General features: G+C 34.2%; 3 protein-coding genes across 3 annotated transcripts in view; 2 read left to right on the top strand and 1 right to left on the bottom strand.

Annotated features, from left to right (window-relative positions):
* LOC137393017 (E3 ubiquitin-protein ligase RNF146-B-like) overlaps positions 1–20,674 on the top strand; it is a 42,659-nt gene that overhangs the window by 5,865 nt on the left and 16,120 nt on the right. The gene's annotated exons all lie outside the window — the stretch shown is intronic.
* On the bottom strand, positions 77–4,974 carry LOC137396042 (uncharacterized). The gene is made up of 6 exons (XM_068082278.1): positions 4,903–4,974; positions 4,688–4,780; positions 3,371–3,735; positions 2,773–2,872; positions 2,286–2,492; positions 77–349 (listed from the first exon to the last, which is right to left on the bottom strand). Exons 1-6 carry the CDS (start codon positions 4,972–4,974, stop codon positions 77–79), a joined length of 1,110 nt encoding a protein of 369 aa, XP_067938379.1.
* LOC137395883 (ATP-dependent DNA helicase PIF1-like) lies at positions 10,694–19,739 on the top strand. The gene is made up of 6 exons (XM_068082266.1): positions 10,694–10,766; positions 13,847–13,925; positions 14,149–14,220; positions 18,310–18,497; positions 18,802–19,051; positions 19,508–19,739. The coding sequence occupies exons 1-6, from the start codon at positions 10,694–10,696 to the stop codon at positions 19,737–19,739; spliced, it is 894 nt and encodes a 297-aa protein (XP_067938367.1).

The raw sequence follows: 20,674 nt of genomic DNA, 5'->3' as shown, positions 1-20,674 counted from the left end.
GGAATTTCAAATGAAATAAATAAACATATATAACAATAAAAATCTTCATTAAACAGTCATGCTAATTTAATACAACTCACTCAAATGCCCCAATCACGTGATGTGGTGGAAGGAAACCCATACTTGATAGCTTTTGTACAATATCTTGTACATTACAATCTTTCTGGTATGCGGATTTCAGACCAAGCGCTGCCACCTTCCGAGAAACACTCTGGGTGAAGTGGAAATAGCACCCACATATTGCTACATTGGGCCATGCTGATTTTACCGCTTCGTGGAGACTAATCTCGAAATCACAAACAACCTCCAGAGCATTTATTTCTTCAGTGCCCTTGACAACCTTGAGCATCTACAAATTTATAAAGTCATTCAAATTCAGGCAGCAATTTGGAAAAATTACAAAAAACTTTTAACATGGTATAATTATTAATAATTAGCGACCATACATTGTAGGGCACATTTAGCTTAGATTTTATGATAGGCAATAATGTGTAATAAGTATAAGATGGTTAGCAATTATTCAACACTGCTGAAGCTTTTTCTAGGAGTTATTCATCAAAGCCGCTTGAGCGCGATAAGTGTAAGAAGCTTTCTAAAGGATTGAACCCTCTGTGCTTATCCATTGACTAATAAGCCGATGCGGTCTAAAAATAATTGGCCAACGGGCTTTCATTTCCATAAGGAGTACATGTACATAATTTAGTGATATGTAATACAGTGTCTCTAGTAATATTTACTAGAAAATAATAATATTATTACTAAAGACACTTTTTAAATCAAACACTCGGGCTGTTATCATCAGCATAAGCTAATCTGAAGCAACAAGTTATTGTTTTTAATAAGATTCAATTTCAATATAATAAATAAAACCACCAAATTATTTGCGTTTTTTAATTGTTTAATGTGTTTTAATCAGGATAGTCATTTAATTTTCACGTGACTGTATAGAACTGTGGTTCCGGTGACGGTTAGTGGGACATAGTAGTTGGACTATATTGTACTAGGCGGATAGTCCAGTACACGTAATGAAGAGTCAAACATCGATCAATCAGGCTTACGGTCTTCAGCAGCCTCATGAAAATTTAAAAAGATCTCGTTGATTCAGTACATAATGCAGCGTTTTATACCCATGCAGGCAGTAATACCTCAAATGTAATTAAGAAATCAATGATGAGCTCTGTAGATTAAAACATATAGGGCGTGTGCCTACAACGTAAATAATCGCTTCCAGGAACCTTTACATAATAGAGATTTTACGTTATAAGAATAGTAAACTACATGTATATTGCCTAATCCATTCCAATATCTTCCCAAACTCACCCCTTAGTCATACAAAAAACAACATTTTAATTTGTCAGCAGTATTATTGATTTGCAGCGACAATGCTCATTTACAACGATTTGCTTATTTTTTCTAAACAGCAAAGCCTATTCAACAAAGTGAAACTAATAGCAAATGTTTCAGACATCTAAAAGTAAGCAAAGCAAAAAAATATATTTTCACTATAAAACTAGCGGTACTACCTGTTCGTAGTCTATCTGTATGCAGGGGTCAAAGTTAGTATAAAATATACCTTTCGGTGGTACTAAAACTCGTGACATTCAGATTAGTAGATTGACGCTGTAACACCTGCACCAATCGATCTCCCTCAAGTATTTCTGAATAATTGCGCAGCTACCTTATCCTCAGTTTTGTCGACACATCTGACGATTTATCTCGACAATTTAGAATGTCACAGAAGCTATACATATGTAATAGTAATGCATTCGGTTTGTTCTTTTGCAAGTGTGGCGAGATGTGCTGCCATTCGAAGATAATTTGAGAACTCACCTGACTTGACTCTCTACGTTATATTTTTTTATGGTGTGCGAAGCAAAAACTTCACATAAATTCCAAATAGCGTAAAAATTTAAGTTATAGAAGTGTTTACTATACTGAATGATTTTTATTTATTAAAACTCGATATCATCAGATTCACCATGAAGCTCATTTTGTAACATTGGCCCTCTTATATACACTAGTATGTAACTATATACACTAGTATGTAATGATATACACTAGTATGTAACTATGTACACTAGTATGTAACTATGTACACTAGTATGTAATGATATACACTAGTATGTAACTATGTACACTAGTATGTAACTATGTACACTAGTATGTAATGATATACACTAGTATGTAACTATGTACACTAGTATGTAACTATGTACACTAGACAATGTAGAAGTTGGTAATCAAGATTGCTTATCTCCAAGAGACTGTTATTCAAAGAATACTACCTCCTTATACAGTGTTGTACTTTTTGAAGCCAACAAACAGAATATTGTAGGCACCACTGTATCGGCAACAGTGGCATGGATGGAAACAATCTGCCGATATGGAAATGGTGCGGCTTTAAAAGTTCCATCAATGTAGATGGTCTGCGAACTCCTGGCAATGTCAAGGCTTTCTTGTGTGGCGAAAATCAATATTCCAGTTTTGTTGTTCTATAAGTGAAAAGTAATTAGATTGAAACTAACAGCTATACAAAATGCCATTTGACAATTAACAGTTAAAACTTTGCATTTGAGATGAGTAATTTCAATAGTAATAGAACACGCCTTCATTAACTCACTAAAAATTACAACTACTATTTTTGTCTGGTGGATAGTTGACTCACTTACCATTGTTAAAATATTTTATTATAACAATGCCTTGGGTTAGATACCACGTTTTTGAAAGTAACTGCAAGGACATAAAGAATTATATTTTTAGAATTATACTTACTTGGTAAAACATAAATGGCCGGTTATCATGGGTACATTGCCACTCTAGTGGTATCTGGACTTCGTCCAACAGTTTTGGGATTTTAGGGAGGTTGCTTGACCTGTTAAAAGCAAACTTAAATAAAAACTGTAAAAAATGATGAGCAATCACAATATTGCATAATGTAGAATAGGCAGACTTCAGAATAGGCTGAACACTATGAAAATTAATAACAAGTAATGAGTCAGGATTGAAAAGTTCACCATTGTTAATTCAAAGGTATAATACCCTGATTTCAACCCTCATTACAAACTTGCGAGCTAGGTGTGTTTTTAATGTTATTCTTAGATTATGGTAGCTTTGTTAAATGCACATTGCCATCTGAGAAAAGAATAATATATATTTTATTCCATCAATTGTATTAAGCTTCACTAACTAAACTAAATTCTTCTGAATTCAGCGACTTGTTTATTTAATATGGAGTAGCCCAACAATTTCTCGACACTGCGAAAAATGGTGATCGCCCATACAGTTCAATATTGTTATTATTATTAAGCGTTAACTAGTTATTAGTTATCCACGTTACTAAACTAACATGTCAGTAGCAGCCTCAACCCACCTTGCTCTCTTCAGCACACTAGAAACAGCGCCATACTCAGGGAATTCGGCATGCTGTACAGCCTCTTTTGCGTATGTCCTTTTCAGCGTATCAATTGGGTTCAATAAAACCAACTTCTCTAGAATCTGTCTTTGCTTATCATGCCTTATTTTGCCTTCATTGGGAAGATGGCTATGGTCTTCTGTGGCATACACCTTAACAAAATCACCTTCACGGGAGACAGAGTATCGCTGAGTCGTTATCCATGCCCCACACTGAAGCCAGCATCTCCAACGAGTTGAGCTCACGAGGTTGCGGTTACGCTGGTATCGATAGCCATCGTATATTAACACATAACCACCTCTGTTTCCGCGAATGACTTGTCCCTAGAAACCATATCAAATTGCTGTACTGACCAATACTGAACTACAATGTTCCCCTCACTTTTCGCTGTAAAGGAGGACTGAATATAAGGATCAATAAGTACATGTATGGGCTAAAATTTTAACACAAGAATACATGAAATTATTTTTGAAATTGGAGTACAGTAAATTTTTACCCTAAATTTGGAGTAAATTAAATTAAAAAAACGTGAATTGAGAATGCAATAAAAAGCTCAATATAAAACTTATTGTAGCACTAGTTTATGACAAACACTTCGGGTTTTACCGAAGACCCCGTATCAAATATAGATGCTCTGCTACTTTACAGTTTTGTTTCGGCTGGGACTAATCGTCAAGTCGTAATCTGATCATGTGACCCAATACTTCGAAAATAATTTTTGAAGCACTTTTCGATTATCACAGGTAACCAACAGGCTCGTCATGATTATCAGACAATGATATGTACTCATTCGAGCTAAGGTTGAAAAGTTTAGCGATTTTTTACGGTAAGTTATAAGATATCACTGCTAAAAGTGACAGCATTACAATGACGATAAAACAGACACGTAAGAACATTAGACATGGTTTTATTGAATGCGTGAAATGTATTTGTGAAAATATTTTGACAAATGAGATTGCATGAAAGTGTAAACAGAAACCATCCTGTAATAACTACGTCCCAATTAAGCCGTTTTGGAAAGCAAATTCATACTACGGCGGTCTCGTGTGGCTGCGATTAACTGTTCGTTTTTGAGCTTTTAAGAGCTTGTAATCACATTTCCACATATTTGGCACCTAAAACACAACAGAGTAAGACATGGTGAATCGTTTCATATCAAATAACTGTAATGTGAATGTTATTCAAGTCAACCTTTAAAATCTTAAAGACATCGTCACTCTAAAGTATTCGTTTCGCGTAATCTTCTGAGATGAAATTTTAAAATTCAATATTTACCTCTAGCTTAGTCGCGGGTTTTGGTGTACTGGTTCGTGGAATATGAGGATAGCATTCCTCATCGTCGATTACGCTTTTCTTAGAAGCCAGTGCCTAAAGAAGAGATCGAGCGAATAGCATTCTGAGTCAAATTGTTAAAGACTAAAGACATCGTCACTCTAAAGTATTCGTTTCGCGTAATCTTCTGAGATGAAATTTTAAAATTCAATATTTACCTCTAGCTTAGTCGCGGGTTTCGATACGCTGGTCCGTGGAATAGGAGGATAGCATTCCTCATCGTCTAGCATGCTTTTCTCAGAAGGCAGTGCCTAAAGAAGAGATCGAGCGAATAGCATTCTGAGTCAAATTGTTAAAGACTAAAGACATCGTCACTCTAAAGTATTCGTTTCGCGTAATCTTCTGAGATGAAATTTTAAAATTCAATATTTACCTCTAGCTTAGTCGCGGGTTTCGATACGCTGGTCCGTGGAATAGGAGGATAGCATTCCTCATCGTCTAGCATGCTTTTCTCAGAAGGCAGTGCCTAAAGAAGAGATCGAGCGAATAACATTCTGAGTCAAGTTGTTAATTACTTAAAGACATCGTCACTCTAAAGTATTTGCTTCGTGTAATCTTCTGACATGAAATTTTAAAATTCAAAATTTACCTCTAGCTTAGTCGCGGGTTTCGGTGTACTGGTCCGTGGAATATGAGGATAGCATTCCTCCTCGTCTATTACGCTTTTCTCAGAAGGCAGTGCCTAAAGAAGAGATTGAGCGAATAGCATTCTGAGTCAAATTGTTAAAGACTAAAGACATCGTCACTCTAAAGTATTTGCTTCGTGTAATCTTCTGACATGAAATTTTAAAATTCAATATTTACCTCTAGCTTAGTCGCGGGTTTTGGTGTACTGGTTCGTGGAATATGAGGATAGCATTCTTCCTCGTCTATTACGCTTTTCTCAGAAGGCAGTGCCTAAAGAAGAGATCGAGCGAATAGCATTCTGAGTCAAATTGTTAAAGACTAAAGACATCGTCACTCTAAAGTATTTGCTTCGTGTAATCTTCTGACATGAAATTTTAAAATTCAAAATTTACCTCTAGCTTAGTCGCGGGTTTCGGTGTACTGGTCCGTGGAATATGAGGATAGCATTCCTCCTCGTCTATTACGCTTTTCTCAGAAGGCAGTGCCTAAAGAAGAGATCGAGCAAATAGCATTCTGAGTCAAATTGTTAAAGACTAAAGACATCGTCACTCTAAAGTATTTGCTTCGTGTAATCTTCTGACATGAAATTTTAAAATTCAATATTTACCTCTAGCTTAGTCGCGGGTTTTGGTGTACTGGTTCGTGGAATATGAAGATAGCATTCCTCATCGTCTATTACGCTTTTCTCAGAAGGCAGTGCCTAAAGAAGAGATCGAGCGAATAGCATTCTGAGTCAAATTGTTAAAGACTAAAGACATCGTCACTCTAAAGTATTTGCTTCGTGTAATCTTCTGACATGAAATTTTAAAATTCAAAATTTACCTCTAGCTTAGTCGCGGGTTTCGGTGTACTGGTCCGTGGAATATGAGGATAGCATTCCTCCTCGTCTATTACGCTTTTCTCAGAAGGCAGTGCCTAAAGAAGAGATCGAGCAAATAGCATTCTGAGTCAAATTGTTAAAGACTAAAGACATCGTCACTCTAAAGTATTTGCTTCGTGTAATCTTCTGACATGAAATTTTAAAATTCAATATTTACCTCTAGCTTAGTCGCGGGTTTTGGTGTACTGGTTCGTGGAATATGAAGATAGCATTCCTCATCGTCTAGCATGCTTTTCTTAGAAGGCAGTGCCTAAAGAAGAGATCGAGCGAATAGCATTCTGAGTCAAATTGTTAATGACTTAAAGACATCGTCACTCTAAAGTATTTGCTTCGTGTAATCTTCTGACATGAAATTTTAAAATTCAATATTTACCTCTAGCTTAGTCGCGGGTTTTGGTGTACTGGTTCGTGGAATATGAGGATAGCATTCCTCATCGTCTATTACGCTTTTCTTAGAAGCCAGTGCCTAAAGAAGAGATCGAGCGAATAGCATTCTGAGTCAAATTGTTAATGACTTAAAGACATCGTCACTCTAAAGTATTTGCTTCGTGTAATCTTCTGACATGAAATTTTAAAATTCAATATTTACCTCTAGCTTAGTCGCGGGTTTCGGTGTACTGGTCCATGGAATAGGAGGATAGCATTCCTCTGCATCTACGCCTACATTTTGTAGCAGCTCCACAGACTCTTCTGATACTTGCCGTCGTGACTCCTCCAGTAGAACAACATCTGTTGACTGAAAATATTCAGCAACTTATAGCTCACCGCTAGCAGACTCGAGAGATTTTGATCAATTTGCAAAGCTTAAAAATGGTTTTGCGCCAGACCAAACAAACAAGTAACATTGTGAAATTTAACTTACCTTTCTTCTGGACGTAACTGGCACATAATGGTTAAACAAAAAAGTTTTTCCATCAAAGTCAGTCGAACTGAACATGACATCAGCAACAGAAGACTTTGTTGGACGGACTCCTCGGCCAACAACTAAGCGAGACAGGGCGGGCGTCTGAAGTGTTGTCTGAGCAGGATAAAAGGTACGAATCGGACAGCTAACAACAGCACTAATAGCATAAATTGAGCTTATGCTTTGCCAGCATCCCAGTTGCACAATATCCGTTACCAGCTGTTCAGCACTCGCTATGTCTACCTCCGTACAACGACTGTAATTTGAAGAACAGTTATGATAGAATTTAATATTTTTTAATTTCAAATTAGCATTATTAAACTATTAAAAACTTTTCTGGATTTAACTAAGACTATACATAGGAAGTAATAAATGGGAGATTACTCTTCCATGTAAGACATTTAGTAAAATGTTAGTAGCCTTTTAATCAGTTAGGGTTAGTTATACTGCCCTGAGCAAGCAACTCCTATCTTAATTGTTGTAAATTGTTCAGTACAAGCACAAACGCGTTTTAGTTAAGCTCGGCAACAGTATTAGCAGTATTTCAATTATTTACTCCGATTTATTATGGTTAGATATCCAATAATCTTTATCAGAAATTTTTTTTTGTGAAAATTCAAAATCAAAAGAGTTATTTTACTTAGAGCGTTTTGATTGCCTAAATTGACATTTTACAAAGCTGGCACTAGACAATCTCAACGGCAGTTAAGGCGTTACAATAGATTGCTTAATTGGACTGGTTTTTCATTGTTACTTTGCCACAAGGCAAATTGTTATGACTGGATTATCAAGGGATTACAAGTTTCAATATGGATCATTAATCCAGTCAGCAGAAGGATAAAGGTTGCAATTTTTATTACTAAATCACTCGACACAAGGATTAAAGCTCTGTAATAACCATTCTTCAGCTCAAAAGTTAGGAGATGATCAAAGATTTAAGACTCACTCAAATCTGATGTTATGATATAAAAGGAGTAAGTAACATAAAGGTAATAATAAGATCAAATGCTTTTATCTCTAATGATTTAAAACTAACAATTGACTGGAATAGTTGCAGTATTTCAAGAAAGCAAAAACTTTCCATGTACATTTAATTAAAATAAACTCATCAAATCTCAAAGCCAGAATTTATGATCTAAACTTATGTCACTTGTCTGGTCATAATAAATATATTATGATAAGACATATAGCAATAGAATTGAGGCCTTAGCAGTGCACTATTGTGTAACAGCTGCCTTAGAAACAACAAAATATATCTGCTTCAGTTTCGCTTTCCATTGTTTATATACTATAATATTATGGTTACATAATGCTACTCATAATGCCCAGCTTTGTGTTTGTTCAGGCCAATAAAACTGCCCTATCTGCAGAAAGGGTGTTTTGATTGCCACTTTATGTGTGGTGAATGTGGATAGGGCGTTTTGCACATAGTGAAAAGGGCTATTTCTGGTGGTCTCAGAAGTATTAAATTTTGGAACATGTTGCATCTCAGCCTACCTCACATATAGACACAAAAAAGTGAATTTTGGAAAAATTGTCAAATAGGGTGTTTTGCTTGCTTAGGGCAGTATAATAATAGCCTAGTTAGTTATATCTAAGAGCCTCAAGTACTGCTGCTCCTATGTAGATATATGTGATTGAGTCTATTAAAACTCTTATGTGCATCAAGCTTTGTTTTTAGTTCTCTTACTGTTAAACGCATATTGTTCACTGTTTTTAATGAAACAGGTAAAAATCTCACAATAACTTCTATTGAAAATGTGTAACAAATAATTCTACTAAGATCAGCTCAAGCATAAAAGGATTATCTCTATGTCTAATAACAATACTGAGCGTGTTTAATCTTGCAAATCTAATACATTGACAGCTTAATGGATTAAATTTGTTGTAAACATTTTGTAGAAACAGATATAATGGGCGATTTGAAACTTCTTAAATTTATGCTCACCTGGCATTACCGTAACTCTCTTTATGCGCATGAACTTCAAATACTCCAAGCAGACGAAGCAATAAGTGAAACCTGTCACTACTGAAAATTCCTAGTGAGAGAGCTCTAAATAGGCAGTTTCCATCACCAACTACATAGAGGGGAATGTAGTTGGTAGCCACTACCGGAAAGTAATGTTGGAGAATGCTAGTGGAAACGTTGCACATCTTCATGCCTAGATAATAGAACAGTCATAGCATTTATCTCTAAAGCAACTGTTGTAGTTAAGGAATTTTTTGACAAACTGAAAAGTGTTCACACAATCTGATATTTAGAAGACAGCTTTTTCATATGCCGGTATTAAAAAACTATCAAAATAAACTAGGTAGTTAAATATCCGATTTACTAAACATTTAGGATTTTACAAAATGTCATCAAAAGTCTTGATTCAAGAAGGCTTGTTCAACATCTTCAGACGTAGTATTTCAATAGTAGACACAGAAGATGTCTCAATAAAATACAAGAATATTAGCAACTCTTTTGGATGCAGCTTTACTGTGATAGAGCTAAAGCATGAGGAAGACAATTATTCTGATTATAATATTCTGATTAGCCGAAATCCCGAAAAACAGCTTATAAACAGTGACAGGTAATGTAGTTGCCTGCCATTAGCCTGGTTCATTGCCAATGGCTAATTTGAGCAAGCTAACTTACTGATAAGAGTCGTGAGAGCAAGCTTTAGTGAACTGCGGAACACAGAGTGCTATGCGTATGTTAACCCAGAAAACGACTCATATTGCCTGGTGAACGGGAGGTTCCGAGATAAAATCTTCTGCATTTATTATTGCTAGATACTAATCACTACAGTTGGACAGACTGAATGAGAGACGATAAACTTTGAAATTTATATAGATAGATTTGCCCGAGGTTTTGCTAAATACATTAGTCAACAAATCAAAAAGATTTACCGAGCTTCCAGAAGACTCGTAGGCTTTTATATTTTTTGGACCTTTTCTTAACAAATTGATTTTGGAAACACCTGTTGCTTACTACACATGACCTGGTTGTTCTATGTCAGCATGCATTTGCAAGACAAGGAAAATAAAAAACTTATCTTTGTGGAAGTTCTAGCATTAAATAATTGTTTACTGTCCTCACCTTCAGGATTGACTGGCGACATTTTGGGGAGTTGAATGCCATGCACTTGAACCAGCTTCTGTTCATTTGTTATATTTGTGTACTTACTGGTACAAATTCTAAAAAAAACTTGGTTGTATATAAAATTGGTATGAATGATTTTCGTGGGAATTAAGGTAGAATATTAAAGGTGAAGCCTTCGCAATAACCACTATGAATACCCATATAAGTAATAAAATTTTAATAATGACAAGGCTTAAAGTTCTTCAATGGCACACATCTTGATCACTTCATAGACACTAGCATTGTTAAGGTGTTTGAAAAAGACTAGTTTTAAGAAACTTACCGTTGCAATGCAGCTTCACAGTCGTATTCTCCTTTACTATTTAGACTACATGCAATGCAGCGGAAATAGCTTGCCTTGCGCTTGAAATACGCGTAATCTGCTGACGAAGGTTTGCTTAAACAGTGAAGATGGATCCAGCTATTACAGATATCACACTGTATCCACAAACCAGTGCGAACAGTCTTGCAGATGGAACAGAAGGTAGAGAATGACTCCATCGTGCGACTAGTGGACTACAACAGCAGTTAAATGTTATGTACCACGGTACACTACTTACGTAAACACATAGAATATGTATCGGCTAGCCTGTTTCTTTATAAGTACACAACAAATACATAAAATGGAAATCGGAACGCATTCTTGCAAATATATTAAGGTGATATATATATATTTAAAGTATTATATATATATATATGTATATATATACATTATCTTGTTGATATATATATATATATATATAAATATATATATATATAAATTTGGTAAGAAATTTATTAAAATTTCACTAAGCAAAAAATTACTAAAAGTTTCGTATTACACAAAAGGTGTGTAACACTCATCAGATAAAATGCTTAGACATTTGACTAAGCATTTTATCTGAGGAGTGTTACACACATTTTGTGTAATACGAAACTTTTAGTAATTTTTTGCTTAGTCAAATTTTAATAAATTTCTCACCAAATTTATAGTAAGCTCTACTTTAGTATCGAGCACTTTATGCTGACTTTTAGCCTATACTTTATTGTATATATACATATATATATATATATATATATATATATATATATATATATAGTCTTCACATTAGCATCTGATGATTACTGCATGCAGTATGAAACTTTTAGTCATAAACTGTTGCTAAAATCTTTTTCCGTCTTTGTACTTATATATATATATATATATATATATGTATATATATATATATATATGTATCCGGGGTGAGGAAACAATTATATGTATATATGCTTGCAAAACTGTGTCTGATTAAACAACAAAAGTATAGAGAAAAATATTAAAGCTGAATCATTGAAAATGATAAACAAGCCTGTTGAGTCTTGTCTCCTATATCTAAGGTAACTAATCTAAGGTAACATCATCTTACCTTGTATGTTCTTAAATCAGTGGATATGTGACGAATCAGGTTGATGATCAAATGGAAAGAATGAACATCTGCCAGTCCTATTTTATACTGATTTGATGCACATATTAGAGAGAAGAAGTAGGTCATGCAATCATGGGCCAATAAAATCGGCAGCAGCTGATTTTGTCCACTGTCGTATATGAGACATTGCCCTAATTCACCTACTTATTTTGTCTCTGGGCAGTTACCTTCAATTTAACAATAAAGGTTCTACTAGATGATAGGCCTGCATCTTGCAATACTACATTATAAACTGGGACATACATTATACGGTCTTACATAAATTTGTTTTCAAAATAGCTAGAAATAATACGGCAATGTCAAGAATGACATGATAGGTTATTTTCTTTCAACATTAGTTTTGTATGGCAAAGCATTCATATGTTAGAGCAAATCTTTTCATAAAACAATTACATTGTATTTAGGTGGAAATTCAACAGCCTGAAAACCAACAATACTTCAGACTCTACAGAAAAACAAAATCAATAAATAAAATAATTTAACATTAAATTTACAAAGTGATTATTAATCAAAAGCAGCTTATGTTGGTAATTTAATTTTGAAAAATGTGAACATAGATGTAGGCTTTGCAATCCTTGCGTTTGATGGGAGAATAGGTCATAAAAGTATATGACATAGCTCACTGTAAACTCACTAGATATAGTTGAATTGCATCAAAATAATGTTAGGATAGATTTTTATTGAGAATAATTTGGTACAGTTTATACTTTACACTTTATTCTTTATTCTTACTTGTCTTTTTATTTTAATTTGCAAAGAGACAATGTTTGTGAAAAATCGACCTAATTTGATGGCATTACTTTGTGTTTTCACACAAACACTTGCTGAAAATCTCATGGTATGTTAAAAATATTGCACATAGCAGTGATGATAAACCTTATCAAAGTATAAACTTACTTTTAAGAACTTCTGAATTAAATTATTAAGTCAGAATTACAAATGTTAATTATTACAAATGTTTACAACTGTACATAAATGTGACTGCAATAAAACAGTTTGTTGACATACCTTCTTTGAACCAAATGCTGAAGAATTTGTTAGCACTATTTAGCAGGAAGTATTGGGTCACATGATCAGATTGCCACTAGCTGATTAGACCTGGATGAAGCAGAACTGTAATGTAGTGAGCATCTATATTTGATACAGGCTTTCCCGTAGAACCCAAAGTGTTTGTCATAAACTAGTGCTACGAGACGTTTATATTGAGCTTTTTATTGGCCTTTAATTTCATGGGATACCATCAAAACAATAACCACAATGTTTGAGTATGTCATCGAAATAAAGAGATTCCAAACTACAGCGTTTTCGTGATGAAATGTTTGTTTTTTTTAGCTTTTAAGAGCTTGTAATCACATTTCCATATATTTTGCACCTACAACACAACAGAGTAAGACATGGTGAACCTTTTGATACCAAATAACTGTAATGTGAATTTTGTTGCTAGTCAACCTTCAAGGTTTCCCAACCAATGGCTATACTAACAAATGCTCTTGCTCTTATATTTTTACCATTATTTTGGCAACATCTTATTACAATTGCTTTGAGATTGTTAATGACTAATTGTGCTCTTATAATAGTTGTGTAATGTTCCAAATTGATGGTTCGATTGTAATAAGCATTTGCTGGAATATTGGGGTTTCCAAATTTTTGATATTTCCTATTTTCTCACCAATTGTAACAACAAGTTGAAGAAAACTTTTTATAGCAGCTTTCATATTATTTATTACTGTGCGTACCGATAAAATTGGTCAATATTCCCAAACCAATGGTTAAAAAATCATACACACTTGTGGTTATATTTGAACCAGCAAACTAGCAACAACAAATCTCATTGGCCTTGAGATGCTTTCCAACTGCAATTGCATTTGTAATACAGTAATTGCCGGATGTTCCCAAACTAATGGTTTAATTATCATGGACACCTGTGGTGATGGTAGAGCCCGCGTTATGCATCTTCTACTTTATATTTGGATATAATTATGTCATGTTAAAACAATACTTATGTTTGCACACGTGCTCACTAATTTAATTTTAGGGACAGGAAAGTTGTACACTCTAACTAAAGTGGTAGAAAAGCTGTCTTCCATGAAGAAATTGGTAATGGTTTGATGTACCACAGGAATGGCATGCGATGTGCTATCAAAGCTCGGTACAAAAGCCCGAACTGTACATGATGTTTTCGGGCTCAAGGACGGAAGGTTAATAGGCTCATTCAAACACATCCATGACTTCTACAAAAGTTAATCTGTTCCTAGAATATTAGTAATAACAAGAGTTACATGTTGATTTTGTTAAAAAAAGTAAATATAAAATTTGTTATGCGATAATCTATCGTTATTGCCTGCGAGTCGACCTCTATTTACTTGTTATTTTTTAACTAATTCTTGATGTTACAATGCATGGCAAAATGTTTCTGTTTAGATATTCAGTATCACAGTTGCTGTCACTGCTCAAGGACCAGCATGATGAATACTACAGCATTAGGAAGTTAAGGTTTGTATTTACGTAAATATATAAAGTGATATCATACTGTGCATGTTTATACAAACTTTATGTTGACATACCATAAAATAGTAGGCTATGAGGACAATGGCTTACTTGATATTTGTCATGTGTGACAAGTAAAACCAAATCAACTCTCATTCCGTGATCATTCCTGTGTTCAGCATGTGCAAATATCTTTTTGTTTCGCTCATTCTTGGAAATTGTTACATCCTAACAAATAAAACTTTGTCTTTTGTAACTTCTAATCAGAATATTGAGCATATCTGTAGCTGTGATATGTGTGAAATATGTCTATCTCAACATTGAAATATTGCGATATCTCCTCTATATGACAGCTATTATTCCATTCAGAAGATTGTGTAACAGATCTACATACATTTTTATTAGTGTTCATTTCTTAAGACATTCATTTACATAATAACTGCACTAAATCCACCATTACACCTGGACATGATCTTGTAAAGCACAAAGTTGCCATCTGCGTCAATTTTAACCTTCTTTGTCTGACCATTGTGCCTGCAACAAAATTGTAATAGTATTACTTATTATTTGTGTCCTTTTTGTATCTTGTGCTTGGCTCATTATACAGTATTATTAGTGACTATTATGCTACCAACACTATATAAAGGAATGCGGACGTTTTATTAAGAGTGTGATCATTGTTAGCCTTGTTAGCCTGTCAGTACTCATGATAGTTTTGCTAATAAATGCTTATAAGACCCAACACACTCTCTCTCTCTCAAGAAATCTTTAGGAGTTAAAAGCCACCTTAGAGCAGCGTATCCCGCTGTTACATATACTATATTTTATAGTTATGATAAAATAGACTGGACATCATTGGACAACTATTACTGCTGACAATGGATTTTTATTAGAGGTCATAGTTGCTTTTGATATAAAGGAAACTAAAATGCTACAGATAGCCATTTCGGGTGCGTGTGCCGGTTTAGCCACTTCCAGACAGGGATTACGTGTTTGTCACAATTTCCATTTCCATAACATTTCCATAATTCATTTTCATATTATTTCCATTTCCATAACATTTCCATAATCTATTTCCATATTATTTCCATTTCCATAACATTTCCATAATTCATTTCCATATGATTTCCATTTCCATAACATTTCCATAATTTATTTCCATATTATTTCCATTTCCATAACATTTCCATAATTTATTTCCATATTATTTCCATTTTTATAACATTTCCATAATTCATTTCCATAGTTTTTTCCATTTCCATAACATTTCCATAATTTATTTCCATATTATTTCCATTTCCATAACATTTCCATAATTCAATTCCATATTTTTTCCATTTCCATAATTCATTTCCATATTATTTCCATTTCCATAACATTTCCATATTTCTAAAATAAAATTTCCATATCCATTTCCATAAAAATTATGGAAATATTTATGTTTATGGAAATGGAAAAGTAAACATTTCCATAATATGTTTAGCGATCCCTGGTGTGTACGTATGTGTGCGCGCTTGCGTGTCAAATGAGTGTGTGTGTGTGTGCAATCGTCAACTTTTCTCGAATATGTGATTAATTTATACATAATGTGAATATGATATTTGCTTGCTAATATACTTTATTTAGGGTCCAGGCAACATCAAAACTGTATGCTTCCATTGCCTATAACTAAGCCAGAGACGATTTGAGATGTTTTGAGAGTTTCTTTCAGACTCCCGTAATAGTTTCTGTAATACCACTGATGTTAGCTGGGTTTGTGTGTTACCATTGTCCGTACATGTAGCCAAGTCCAGAGACAATTTGAGTTAATTTCTTCCAGACCACTTTAATAGTTTCTGTAATACCACGGATGTTAGCTGGGTTTGTGTGTTACCATTGTCTATACATGTAGCCGAGCAAGAGACAATTTGAGTTAGTTTCTTTCAGACCCCTTTAATAGTTTCTGTAATACCACTGATGTTAGCTGTTTGTGTATTACCATTGTCTATTCATGTAGCCTAGTCTATACAATATAACTCCCCTCTGTTTATATTTTGGATTACGTGTATGTTACAATTTCCATAATTCAATTCTATATTATTTCCATTTCCATAAAATTTCCATAATTCATTTCCATAATTTCCATATTATTTCCATTTCCATACCCTTTCCATAATTTATTTCCATATTATTTCCATTTCCATAATATTTCCATAATTCATTTCCATATTATTTCCATTTCCATAATTCATTTCCATATTTTTTTCAATTTCCATAACATTTCCATAATTTATTTCCATATTATTTCCATTTTCATAACATTTCCATAATTCATTTTCATATTATTTCCATTTCCATAACATTTCCATAATTTATTTCCATATTATTTCCATTTCCATAACATTTCCATAATTCATTTCTATATTTTTTCCATTTCCATAACATTTCCATAATTCATTTCCATATTATTTCCATTTCCATAACATTTCCATATTTCTAAAATAAAATTTCCATATCCATTTCCATAAAATTATGGAAATATTTATGTTTATGGAAATGGATATGGAAAAGTAAACATTTCCATAATATGTTTAGCGATCCCTGCTTCCAGAGCATTTCATTCAAGTTCATGAGCCGGTATTTGGGCATAGCGTAGTAGCGTTACTCATCAATCTATATTTAGAGATTGCCTGCAAACATTTGGTTTGTCAAACAGGTGGGTCTAATGAAAAAATTCTTAGTAATCTTTGTTCAAAGTTCAACATCCGGCCAGTTGATGATTACGATTTGTAGATTAGTATTAATAGACACCCATAGGAAGTACGAGCAATCTAAATGTTGGACTTGGAGTGGAGTGATGATTAGGAAATCACAGCAATTACAGAAGAAGAATTTCTAGATCAGGGTCCTGGTGATTTTGGGATCTTACGGACTTTGACTGGGAATTAGATTTAGCTACAACTTTAGCAGATCACTTGTGAAAATTATTGCCAAATCACGTTTTGCTAACTACCACTCAAAGACCCTGTACTAGGAGTAGGGCAATTCTACTTCATTGTATTCTATACAAAGGACAATGTTTTAATTGCTGATTAGTGTTTCAACATTTATGCGTTTAAATGCCCTTAGTAGTTGAATATATTGGTGAAACACGAGTTTTATTCAAACCGCAATTTCGTGCTACTTTTTCATATTAAAATTTTTTTTAACAACAATAGCATCAGAAGATGCAAAAAATTTTCTCAGTTTTGCAAAAATTTATGTGTTCTATATGAAAATTTGAGTGCTTTTATGGTTAAAATGAGATTTCATGGATCCATGTCCTAATCTGTAGATCATCTTGATTTAATTGTACCTGAACGCAAAATTGGACTATGTAGTTGTACATGGTAGCTAGCCTTACAACTTGGCCTTATGAACGACCCTATCCTTCGTTTTTTTGTGACCTCATTCTATCGTTGTCGGCCATCCTTATAGACAACTTTTATCGTTAAAAACACCAAGCTTCTGCAATGGATTTTTGAAAACGGTTATTTTGTTTGCAATTTTTTATTATAGTGTCAAAACAACACAAAAAATACTATTAAATAAGAGAATGACAATCGTTTTCTACAAATATGGCGGCGTTTTCGTGAACAAGCGCGTGTGCAAACAGGGTGATGACGTCAAAACAACGATGGATAGCATAGGCTCTACCATGAGTGTTTTAAAACAATCTTCATATATGTGAAATTGTTAAAATAAACTGGATATTCGCATGTTAAGAAGACTACCACATTAACCAAATTATTTGCAACAGAAAGATAAACGCCAGATGCATATAAACATGCAAAAAATGCGTAATGATCTGCAGGGCAGAGTTTGTATTTCTCAAAATGTAATTTGGAGCCAATTTATAACACTTCACTCTCATTTGTTTCTCAAGGCTATCAACTTTAGCCCTAGAACTCAATTAATTGTATACATAAATTAATTGGTAAATGTTTCTACATCTAATAGGCATTGTGACTCACAACATGTCGTTGCGTCATTAAAGTTGATTTGGTTGGACAAGCCACACATAATTGCTTATGCTGTTAGTCTTTTAAATACTCTAGCCGAATGAATTGTTTGCAGGTTGGCAGAGTGTGACGTGATGCTGATTGATGAAATCAGCATGCTGTCGGTCCAGACTTTATTGTCATTATCTGCCATAATGCCAGATATTAAAAGAAATTCCTTGCCTCTAGGAGGAGTGCAGCACATATTTGTTGGTGACCTCTTTCCTCTGGCTCCAGTTGCCAATCTGATCAATGGAGACATTGGCGAGCCTATATATAAGCATGTAAACATTTCTGCTTATATTCCTCAGAAAGCGAATTTATTTGAGGTAGCATACAACTACTGACCACATCATAATATAACCCAGTATTCTGCACTAAACTTCAATACAGTCAAACCTCAGCACTTACAGTAAATTCTTTCCAATAATCAGCTTTTTTCAAAATTCTTGTTGAAGCAAATGTTCTTACGAGAAGACATTGTTATTTGTTCAATTATTTTTTGAGCAAAAACCTCATGTAATTGGAATGCTGTTGCAAATAGTAAGAACAAGGGATATGATGTTAGCCAATGCTGTTAGAGAGACAAGTGATGGTTCAGTTTCGGCAGAAACCATGGAATTCTTGAAGTCCAAATGCAGACCTCTTCCATGTTCCGATCGAGACAAGACCGTTTTGTATGCGCGTAATTTTGATGCATGGGCTCATAATATTGCTTGTGTGAACCGATGGTCTGGGAAAATTTCAAAATATCTGGCTAAAGACTCAGGCTCTAAGGAAATACTACGCAGAAGCCCTGCTCATGAGGTGTGGCTACCGTATTTGAATACCACAAAGTTAATAGTTGGTCTGCAGCTTTTAGCAGCGAAATTTTTGATTGTTTTATGCTAAGCAGCATTTTATTATTCAGTATTGCTTACATAATATGTTACGTAATATACTACATAATATTACTTATGTAATATACTTACATAATATTACTTACATAATATATTTCTCTGTTTAATTGTTGTTCTGCTGCATTGCTTGAAGTGAGTTATCTTGCTTGTTGCTCAAAGTTTTTTGTTTACAATAGAAATATTTAGCTCAAATACATAAAAACTACCAATGAAACAGTGTCCTGTCTCCATGCGTATGGACAAAACAAAACAATGCAAAACGACCTCCGAACCAAACCTATGTTGGTTCGGCCATCGTGTGACCACGACTTTATGGTACCCCGTGACTCAGTTGTTTAGCTTTTTTAGTTTATAATCACATTGTTTTGTTCGTAGTTTCAACCCCTCACGTCACATGACTAGCGGCTGCAGGTCACAGTTGCCTCTGTCATTAGCGTTTGCACTGACAGTCCACAAAGCCCAAGGAATTACGCTTGATATTATTGAAGTATGCTGCAACAATATGTTCAAGCCTGGACAATTGGCCGTAGCTCTAGAACTGCAAACGGGCTATGCATCCGGAACTTCCATCCTGAGCACATTGTACAATCCTCTGCAGAAAATTTGAGCCAGCTATCTAGCATGAGCTCTACAAGCATAGTGGATGACTGTAAATGCTGCAACATGGTCATCTTTTCTTCTGCTTCATTGATCACTTATGACTCATTGGATGCCCTGGAAGAGTCTGACAGTTTGCTATCAAACCGCTCGAATGAGGAAATGGATGCAGTATAAAGTAAATGGGGGTAATTTTAAATTATTCAATTCGCAGCATATTTTATTGCCCGCCAGTAGCTATTTATTGTTCGTTTTCCCTGCTCCAGCTGTCTCTTGAGCTTTTGAATCTGTTCCTCTAACTTCTGTTATTTTTTCCGCCTGCGAACCATCAGTTTCCCTGAAATGAAAGTTATTGCATATAAATAAAAATGCATTTAAAAAGCATTTTGGGGTTTGTTATCAGTTCCACTATTCATATATATGAATAGTGGAATATATGAACACCTTTGTAAATTTGCCTAATTAAATGAGATTATCCCCCCCTATCAAGCTTTAACTTGGCTGATTATTATCCTATTGAATTCAAACTTGCTGTGTGCTTGTGGTTTGTGATAGTAATGAGTTTTAAAATATTTTCTTAGCTTACATTCCTCAATGTTATCCATTGTTGTAGCTTGGTAAATTCTATGCCTATAAGAAATTCTATTTGACGCATACATACATATATACATGTATATATATACATGTATATATATATATATATATATAAATTTGGTAAGAAATTTATTAAAATTTGACTAAGCAAAAAATTACTAAAAGTTTCGTATTACACAAAAGGTGTGTAACACTCATCAGATAAAATGCTTAGTGAGGACTATACACAAGATTCTGCATTAGCTGGTAAGCTGAAATAAAAGCTCAGGTATTAAAAGCTAGATGGATAAGATCTATTATGTAATGCTATTTCGTAAAAGGTGTTTCTTAGCATGTCTACATGTAGATATT

Source organism: Watersipora subatra, chromosome 1 (assembly GCF_963576615.1).
Source record: "Watersipora subatra chromosome 1, tzWatSuba1.1, whole genome shotgun sequence".
NCBI classification, from domain to species: domain Eukaryota; kingdom Metazoa; phylum Bryozoa; class Gymnolaemata; order Cheilostomatida; family Watersiporidae; genus Watersipora; species Watersipora subatra.
This window is presented reverse-complemented; position numbering and strand designations above follow the sequence as displayed.

Bases quoted from the DNA above. Each gene is read 5' to 3' on its own strand.
- LOC137396042 (XM_068082278.1), bottom strand. From the start codon at position 4,974: ATGCTAGACGATGAGGAATGCTATCCTCCTATTCCACGGACCAGCGTA. The intron at 2,873-3,370 runs GTGGGTTGAGGC...TGCTTTTAACAG, and splicing joins AGTGTGCTGAAGAGAGCAAG to GTCAAGCAACCTCCCTAAAA. The intron at 2,493-2,772 runs GTAAGTATAATT...TTTCACTTATAG, and splicing joins GGCCATTTATGTTTTACCAA to AACAACAAAACTGGAATATT.
- LOC137395883 (XM_068082266.1), top strand. From the start codon at position 10,694: ATGGATCCAGCTATTACAGATATCACACTGTATCCACAAACCAGTGCG. The intron at 13,926-14,148 runs GTTAATAGGCTC...GTTTCTGTTTAG, and splicing joins TTCGGGCTCAAGGACGGAAG to ATATTCAGTATCACAGTTGC. The intron at 14,221-18,309 runs GTTTGTATTTAC...AATTGTTTGCAG, and splicing joins TACAGCATTAGGAAGTTAAG to GTTGGCAGAGTGTGACGTGA.